Source organism: Ammodytes marinus (assembly GCF_949987685.1).
Source record: "Ammodytes marinus genome assembly, chromosome: 17".
NCBI classification, from domain to species: Eukaryota; Metazoa; Chordata; class Actinopteri; order Uranoscopiformes; family Ammodytidae; genus Ammodytes; species Ammodytes marinus.
This window is the reverse complement of record NC_137221.1, coordinates 3693604-3703603: the sequence shown is the minus strand read 5'-3', so window position 1 is coordinate 3703603 and position 10000 is coordinate 3693604. Positions and strand designations below refer to the sequence as shown.

Genomic DNA, 10000 nt, shown 5'->3' with positions numbered 1-10000 from the left:
TTGGCAAATGGCTTGCATGTAACCAACATTTGTATCACATGAAAAAGTTACTCACTGTAGCTTTAATAACTAATCAGTGTGACAGTGAGCCACAGCCAGCATGCACAATATACAGCAGGAGCCTGGAACCTCACGCCAGCCTTCGTTCAATGTAATAATCACACGTTTGGCTTGTCCTACTGTGTGAATGTGACATGTCGTCTTTCATACTGTGACATGTCAAAATGTCTTCTGTGAGAAAGTTCAATTGAACCAGCGAGCAAAGAAAAGAACAGTCATAAAACCTGTCTGTTTACTAGCACTATTAGGACAGTATGTACTTTTTTTTAAAGGCTAAAAAATAATAGCCGGCATCAGTTTCCTTCTGATTTTCCATTTGTATGTGAGTATTATTTCCTTTCTATTATCATTGAATCTGCTAGAATCGACATTTCAAAACGTGTCAAAATCCTTTAGAATAGTGAGTGGGTTCGAATCCCGCTCGGGTCAATCCCCTGCATGTCTTCCCCCCCCCTTGCCCCACCTCAACCCTGTCTCTGCAATTCTGTTTAATAAAGAAAAAATGCCCCAAAAAATAATAATATAAAATACAATTATAGTATAACCATTGCATACTGAATTACAGATTAAAAAAATAATAATAATCATCAGAGTATCACACTCAAACAGCTCGTATCTAATATATTTCTGAACTCCTTTAATTATATTCTGTATTGGTTTTATATTATAACACTCTAGAATACATGTTGTCCTTGTTTATGTCTAAATAATAATAGCTGTAATTTTTTTTTTTTTTTTTTTTAAACCTTTATTTCTACAGGTAAATCCCATTGAGACCGGAGACTCTTTTACAAGGGAGACCTGTTTTCCTTTCCCACGTTACCAATCACACACACATTCATACACCGATAGCATGCAGGCTAACTATCGACATTCACACAGGGGGCAAGGTGGGTGAAGTGTCTTGCCCAAGGACACAACAACCATGACACAGGTGGCAGGGCGGGGATCGAACCTCCAACCCTTTGATCATCAGATTGATTCATCACTGTGTTAGCTCTTTTTCCTCCTCACTCCCTCATGTCATTAACCCAGAGATGTGTTACAATTTGCTGCTACTAACCACAACATGGAAGACACATAATTATTCACCAGCTGTTCTGATCTCCCAGGAACTCAACCTGATTTAAAATGAAATCTAATCAGAGGAAACAGTGAAGGCACACAGCATGATTCACACTGCATGCTCTTTCTCTCTCTGTCTGTCTGTATGTGTCTCTCTCTCTCCCTCTCTCTCTATCTCTGTCTCTATTTCTCTCTCTCTCTGTGTCTTTCTCTCTCTCAAGCTCTCTGTCTGTCTCTCTCTTTCTCTCTGTCTGTCTCTCTATCTCTCTCTCTCTCTCTCTGTCTGTCTCTGTATCTCTATCTCTTGCTCTCTCTCTCTCTCTATGTCTCAAGCTCTCTCTCTCTCTCTGTCTCAAGCTCTCTCTCTCTCTCGCGCTCTCTCTGCCTCTCTCTCTATCTCTTTCTCTCTCTCTCTCTCTCTCTCCCTCTCTCTCTCTCTCTCTCTGTCTCTCTCCACCCCTCACATTGCTTTATTTTATTCGACATAATCCAGTGTTAATACACAGCATAAAGGCTCTGTAAACGGGCATGTTGCTTGTAGTGGCCCACCTTTTTACAGAGCCTATTGTGTGTGTGTGTGTGTGTGTGTGTGTGTGTGTGTGTGTGTGTGTGTGTGTGTGTGTGTGTGTGTGTGTGTTGTAGAGTACGGACAGGTAGCGGATTGTGAGGAGATATTCACTGATTTTGACATCAAGCGTCACCTAGAATTACTGACTCCATCTTTAAAGGTGCAGTGTGTAATATGACATCATCAAGTAAATTCTAGAAAGTTCTAGAATGCAACACTCCCTGGGTAACCCCACCCCTTTAGAATAATAACAGAGGCTACAGTGGCCTTCAAGGACAAGAACAATTCTAAATTTTAAACAATGCATCTGATGACATTCCAACTATGACACTTTCAAAATGGCGTGACAAGGCCTTGGTCCAAAGTATGGAGAAATATGGACATATACGAGACCCTTTCTAAGGAAAAAAATTATAATAAAAAAGAAAAATCAGCTATTATGCACTAAATTAAATGTACTTATGGATATTATGATTATTTTCTACAAAATCTGCTAGGAAATAAAATCCAAAATTCTACACACTGCAGGTTTAAATGTGCTTCCTAGGGCTCAATCAAGCCTAGTGAAACCTATTTTTTTTTCTAAGTTAATGTCATGATTTTAAATGCCATTTTTCTCCAGTTTTGCAGGTTAAATGACATAATATATGCACATGTACTTTGCATAATAACTGCTCTGAGTGCATTCTGTGGCAGTGTTATGACAGACAGAGGGGAGAGATGAACTATGCTAATATGCAGGTTCCACATGGAAACTGGAATATTGATGGAGTCCATGTATATGACTTAATATGTGAATATCTCGCTGTAATTACAGGCCATAATCACATGTTAATGTGGATGTGTGTGTGTGTGTGTGTGTGTGTGTGTGTGTGTGTGTGTGTGTGTGTGTGTGTGTGTGTGTGTGTGTGTGTGTGTGTGTGTGTGTGTGTGTGTGTGTGTGTGTGTGTGGTAAGTGGCAGGTCATGGGCTTACATACAGTCTGGGTTTCCCTTCTCTATAAAGGGGCTTACGCACACACACACACACACACACACACACACACACGCACACATAAACACACACACACGCCAACTATTCTGGGCACCCCTGCATTCCAATCTCCCATACTCCTCTGCTATTTAGTATGGTAGGAAAAGATTTAGGATGTCCCAATACATGTGGTCAGATGCAGTATGCTTAAAAATACCCAGATACCCTACTACATCCAGTGTTTAAATCAGCAGCTTTTTTGGGTGCGATTCTGACCCACAATGCACTGCACAGAGGAAGTGACGTCACATCGACTGAGCCTCCGTATGAAAACAACCAGCGATGAGACGGATATAAAAGCAAGAGGCAAGATCAAGGCGCCATGTTATGATGAAATAAATAAGTAAAAGCATGTCCATATTGTGTGCCTACTGCATCCTAACTAGATTATTTTCATGATCGGCTTTAGTATGTAGAATAGGAAAAAAAAATGAAAGATTATGCGATTAAACTACTGTCTCTCTCCGTGCTTAGAAGAAAAAAAACGCTGAGGTCATGACTTTGAAGCCCCTGGACCAGTTGGGAATATGTCGGCAACCAAAATGAATAAGTAACGCTGTCAGTTCACTTAGCAACGGCTGCTAAAATCCCCGAGAGAGGGGAAGGGGGCTACACAAACGTAATTAACCCCAAACATAACCCCAGCCGCTCTGGACCTAACTGTGGATGTACCTGGCTAGGTGCGTGTGTGTGTGTGTGTGTGTGTGTGTGTGTGTGTGTGTGTGTGTGTGTGTGTGTGTGTGTGTCTCCCATATCTGAGTACAAAGAAAATTACTTTGTTTGATTAAGGGCACATGTCTTCTCTTGACTTTAAACTCGCAGTCAGCCAGTCAGTCAGTCCTTTGAAAAACAACAGGCGGCAGGATTTTACACTCCTCACCCGCGCGCGCACACACACACACACACACACACACACACACACACACGCACGCACGCACGCACACACACACACACACACACACACACACACACACACACACACACACACACACACACACACACACACACACACACAATCTAGCAAAAAAATAAATCAAACGCAGCTTTCAGTGTTTGCTGTGGCCCCATGTTGCTATTTGCACACGTCCTCTTGCCATCTTGCCAAAGCAATTTTGTTTGGACCACAATCAAAATGAGGAAAAATAAATACACTTGAAAAAATAAATCCAGTGGTGTTTTCGTATGGTGTGCCCAGTGCTTGAGGGGGGGAGGGGGGAGGGGGAAGGGGGGGGGGGGGGTGCATTGTGATGTTATGAATATATATCCACACACACACGCTAAGCTCATGATTGCTTTGGTTGTGTTCGTAGCTTGCTGTAATCTTTGTTTATATAAAGGCTTTTGGGCAGAAGGAATGGGATCGGATGTGCTTAGTCATATCCCCTTTGGCTACACTTAACAAAAGAGCCTTGGTACCGCATACCACTCACATCTATGTTTATACATGAACACACATATTTTGGATAAGGAAACAATGCTGATCATATTACACATTTAGACCTCTGTGTGTGTGTGTGTGTGCTGTCCTGTCGAATGGTTGAATGTGATATTGTTCCATGTAATGTCTAGTCTACTGTGGTCAATGTTACGGGGCGGTTGTGGTGAAGTGTGTAGGGCGGTCGGTCGTCCACTGGGTTAGAAGATCGGAGGTTCGATCCCCCGTCTCCCCGCCACATGTCCACCAAGTGTCCTTGGGCAAAGAGACACTGAACCCTAAATTGCTCCCGATAGTTAGCTTGCTTGCACCCTGCGTGGTAGCTGCTGCTGCTATCGGTGTATGAATGTGTGAGTGTGAATGGGTGAATGTGTACAAAACAATGGAAGGCGCTTTGGGTCTGTGAAAAACCAGGGAAAAAAAGAGCTTTATAATTTGAGTCCATTTGTGATGAGGTCTTATTGAACTGCTCCTGCCTAAAGGTTTTTCTGAATTACTGCTCTCACATGGAACCGGTCCCAGCTGTGATGGTGGGAGAGAGGGTGGTGGGACACTGAGCTTGCCCCACTAGAGGAAGCCTTTGCCAGGGGTTTGGATTGGCAAAGATGTCTCTGTCACTGGTGCTGCCAAATCCTCCGACATCAACTGCCAAGAATCAGCTCGTCTGTGTAAACTAGCGCCAGCAAGACTACAGGCAACGTGCCCTTATAATTGAAGAAATGTGATCCAGAGTTTTGATGTGCCTCTGTGTGTGTGTGTGTGTGTGTGTGTGTGTGTGTGTGTGTGTGTGTGCGTGCGTGCGTGCGTGCGTACGTGCGTGCGTGTGTGTGTGAAGACTAATTTTTTTGCATTGTCCGTTAACACAAGTTGAGCTTTTGACACTATCTTGTTCAGCACTTTGGTCAACTGATGTTGCTTTTAAATGTGCTATAGAAATACATTTGACATTGACTTTGACTGTGTGTGTGTGTGTGTGTGTGTGTGTGTGTGTGTGTGTGTGTGTGTGTGTGTGTGTGTGTGTGTGTGTGTGTGTGTGTGTGTGTGTGTGTGTGCGTGTGTGTGTGTGTGTATGTGTGCGTGTGTCTGTCTATCTGTCTGTGCGCGTGCGTGCATCTGTCCGTCTGTCTGTGCGTCTGTCTGTGCGTGTGCGTGTGCGTGTGTGTGTGTGTGTGTGTGTGTGTGTGTCTGTCTGTCTGTCTGTCTGTCTGTCTGTCTATGTGTGTACGTGCGTGCGTGCCTGTTTGTGTGTGTGTGTGTGTGTGTGTGTGTGTGTGTGTGTGTGTGTGTCTGTCTGTCTGTCTGTCTGTCTGTCTGTCTGTCTGTCTGTCTGTCTGTCTGTCTGTCTGTCTGTCTGTCTGTCTGTCTGTCTGTCTGTCTGTCTGTCTGTCTGTGTGTGTGTGTGTGTGTGTGTGTGTGTGTGCGTGCGTGCGTGCGTGTCTGTCTGTCTGTGCGTGTGTGTGTGTGTGTGTTGCAGAGCCCTACAGTCCGGCCGTGTGGGTCATGATGTTCGTCATGTGTCTGTCGGTCGTCGCGGTGACCGTCTTCATCTTCGAGTTCTTCAGTCCCGTGGGATACAACCGCAGCCTGCAGAGCGCCAAGAGTAAGACATTATTATTATTATTATTATTATTATTATTATTATTATTATTATTATTATTATTATTATTATTATTATTATTATTATTATTATTATTATTATTATTATTATTATTATTATTATTATTATTATTGGTGGTGTTGGTGTTATTATTATTATTATTATTATTATTATTATTATTATTATTATTATTATTAGTATCATCATTATTATTAGTATTATTATTATTATTGTTATTATTATTATTATTATTATTATTATTAACATTAACATTATTATTTATTTTTTAAATTGGAATTATATATTTGTTTATATATCTTTTTATATTAATTTAATTATTATTTTTTATTGTATTATTATTTTTTTCCTTATTATTCTTTTAATTTATAATTTTTTTCATTTTACTTTTTTGGGGGGAAACTTTTAAGGTTAATTAGGTTATTAAGGTTATTAGACAGTGTGGAGAGAGAGTTGAAATGGGGCAGAGAGAGGGGAGTGACATGCAGAGAACGACCACGGGCCAGATCCAAAGTGATTGTTATCCCTCAATTGCGAAGTGACATAATTTTTCAACACAAAATCAACCCACCGCCGTTTGCCTAATGCTCATTTCACCACATAATTACAGGCTTGTCACAGTAACAGTTATGTAAGCTGGAGGGGGCTGAGCTGATTTGAAGAAGGAGTTAGCTTTAGTCATGCGAAAAGCGCCCAACTTCTTTTGTTCTAAACTTTAGTCAAAATATCACTCCACACCCACGATACAGTTTTTTTCTTTTCGGCCTTAGAGTCTTTTATATTATAGTTTGTTATATCCGGCACAATGATGTTTGGTTTTTTAAATTTTTGCATAACTTGTCAGTGCTGCGCCTGCTACATTAATTTAAAATTATATAACTAAAGGTTGTGAATTATTGTTTGGTATATGAGTGAGTGACAGGTAGGGAGGTGTTTGTCAATCAAGTAAGTGTATTTAATTAGCACATTTCATTGGCTAAGAAAGGCAATTCATAGTGTTTTACATAAATACATACAAAGGAAATGAACATGACAACACAATTAGCAGTAAAATAAACAACAACTTAAAGGGGCACTGTGTAATATGACATCATCTAGAAAGTTCCAAAAACATGGATTCCTCCATAAGACTTACCCTCTCAATGTACAAAATGTAATATTAATATTTGTAATTCTCCGCTCAGGAGGATAATTCAGATTATTGGCAGAGGTGATTTTACACCAATGAGGACATATTTATGAATGAGGATATTGATTTTAGCTAATAAATTACTTGCAATGTTACACAGTGTCCCTTTAATGGTCATATTGTTGAATATTATGATCAGAATGTATTATTTTAATTATTAATTTGAAAACAAATATTTACATAAAAAATTACTGGATTTTTCTCTTTAAAATAGCTTTATTATCTGATTCTCAATATACATAATCATGTACGTAAAACTTTGGGATCCTTGAAAAAGTTAATTTTTATTTTGAATGCATAAGAAAAGTGCTAGAATGTCACTCTTAAAAATCTGTGTGTATTGTTGAGGTTATGATTATCTTATTCTACTCTATATATTTTTTTCTTTTTTCTTTTATCGTTCCTATTGCACCGTGGGTCAGTGATAAACGCCATTAACTCGACGTCATTGAAAATGAGGGTCACCCCTCAATTGGTCTCTCGAGGATAAATAAAAGTTAAATGAAAAATGAAAAATGTAGATTCTGATGTATGTCTTGCATATATCAGAACTGACAATAAAAAACGTTGACTTGACTTAAAAAAGTACATGTTTTATAGATAGTAAATAATATGGATGTAGCATCCGGGCTGACCTCAGTTATTCACACGGCATCCAATAATCCTGGTTTGTGCGCGTCGCCATTTTGTGAGATTTTTACTCCGCCTCACGTCGGGGGGAGGGAGATAGCTGACGTATACCTCCGAGGCAAAGTGAGGGACAACGGGCGGAGAGCTGTCACTCAAAAGATCGCGTCAATACATTTTAACCTCCAAAACAATAAAAACTAGCGTGGTCCAAAAAAATTCACCCCCCTAAGTGTTGTCATGGGGATATGACCTAAACATATAGACTAGAATGTTTTTTTTAATCCAGGCCTGAAATAGGTTTAATAATGCTGTGAAAACAGCATGTTTAACATTGGAGTCAATGAGAGATGGCTGTCTTCTGCATCCAGCCCCCAGTGGCACTTCCGGGTTACTACAGTTGTGGTCACTTCCTAATTGGATGCTGGTAAAAATCGCTGAGGTTGGGGCTTGCTTTAAACGTGCTGGAAAAGTGCTTGAAGTCCAAAACATCTGTGTGAACCCTTGGGACAGGGCCCTGGGTATATAGCTCAATATATCATCCTTAAAAACATCAATGTGATACTGTCATAGGAAATACTCTATTATTTTCCTTTAAATAAGATTTTAAATCCATGCAAGAGCGAAGGCCAAAAGTTCCCAAATTGATTTGTTCCAAGTCCTCTGGGATTAAGCCGTGATCAATGCTATGAAATGCTGTTTCAGTTAAAGTGATGAGCCCTGAAATCTCCATGCATTAGTCTGGGGCCGAACGTTGCTGAGACACAAATCTTTAAAGTGTTATTTGAGAAGCGTATAGTCATAAATTATCAAGCGTAAAGGGTCCAAGGGCTTGGTTTTGAAATCTTTAAAAGGCTCACCCATGGTCGATTGCATTGTCTCTCTTTCGACAGTGGCTAAAGGGAACTGGTCAAATAATGTATGAGGGGCTGAGACCCACTGGAGCCCCATGTATTAATATTGCACGGTGGATTCTGCAGGAGGAGATGAGAGAATTTTACTACGGAAAAAAATACATCTGAAGAATTATCAGCTAAAATGGCGGCGTTTTGATTAAGTTGAGGCGCGACATTGCAGTGACAACATTACAAGGACAAGCTAAAGTTGCTTACAATTTTTAAAAAAAGTGTGTGCTTTAAGACATGAATACTTTTGAAGGTCAGTTCACCCATTTAAAAAAAAGCATAATTTGTCCATGTGTGAGTGTAAGGATATCCATCTATGATTTCTGCTTCTACCCAAACACACTATAGTGAATGGATTTAATCATAATGACATATTGAACCGTTTGCACATAGACATATAATAACGCGGAAGATGTTGCATGTTGGTTAAAGACGCCGCCTGGAGACGTGGGACGTAATCCCGGCGCTGGAAACCTTAGATTTCCCTGGTGGAGACGAGACGGTGTGGATCCTCTGCCAGCATCTGAAGTCTTCCTGCATCCACACTATTCGCACTTTACTTTAGTATTATGTAAACATCTGGTCAATGATCAAAATCCTTTGTGATTTTTCTCTACTTATGACATCTATTGCAGCATGTCCGTCCTGGGAGAGGGATCCCTTACTCTGTCGACTCTCCCTGAGATTTCTTAAAAAATAAATAATAATTTAATCACGGTAAAGGGTTTTTTACTGGGAGTTTTTTCTCTGCCGAGCTAAGGGTCTAAGGGCAGGGTGTGATGCACCAAGTAACACTAAGGTTGAATAGTTACAAACAGAATGACAGTAAATTGAAAATGTGTTCCTGCATCTCTTATTAAACCTGCAGTGTGTAGAATTTTGGGTTTTATTTCCTAGCAGATTTTGTAGAAAGTAATTATAATATCCATAAGTACATTTAATTTGGTGCATAATAGCTGAAAAACATTTTTTTAATTATTATTTTTTCCCTTAGAAAGGGTCTCATATATGTCCATATTTCTGCATATTTTGGACCAAGGCCTAGTGCCGCCATCTTGAAAGTGTCATAGTTGGAATGTCATCAAGTGCATTGTTTAAAATGTAGAATTGTTCTTGTCCTTGAAGGCCACTGTTTTCTTCTGTTATTATTCAAAAGGGTTGGGGTTACCCAGGGAGCGTTGCATTCTAGAACTTTGTAGAACTTTCTTGATGATGTCATATTACACACTCCACCTTTAATGTGATCTTAAAGGTGGAGTGAGAAATTCTGGAGAATGATTGTTGTTCAAATTATTTCTTTTTGTCAGAATCAGTGAATAATTCCTCATGATAAGTCTCTACCTCTACCTGTCTGTACTGTGTGTGTGCAGACAAAACAAAACAGTGTTAATACACAGCCTAGGCTCTGTAAACGGGTAGATAAGCCTTTGGCTTCTCCTGCTTCCCTTCGGACGATAACACAAAGTAATATGTATGAATATGCAATGAGAAAATTATGTATTAT

General features: G+C 39.9%; 1 protein-coding gene across 1 annotated transcript in view; it reads left to right on the top strand.

Annotated features, from left to right (window-relative positions):
* Window positions 1-10000, top strand: part of LOC307264131 (uncharacterized protein) — a gene marked incomplete at both ends in the record, with an annotated part of 108829 nt that overhangs the window by 61104 nt on the left and 37725 nt on the right. The window contains one exon of the mRNA XM_080045403.1: window positions 5635-5760. Coding sequence (XP_079901529.1) covers window positions 5635-5760 — 126 coding nt within the window. The remainder of the gene's footprint in view (window positions 1-5634; window positions 5761-10000) is intronic.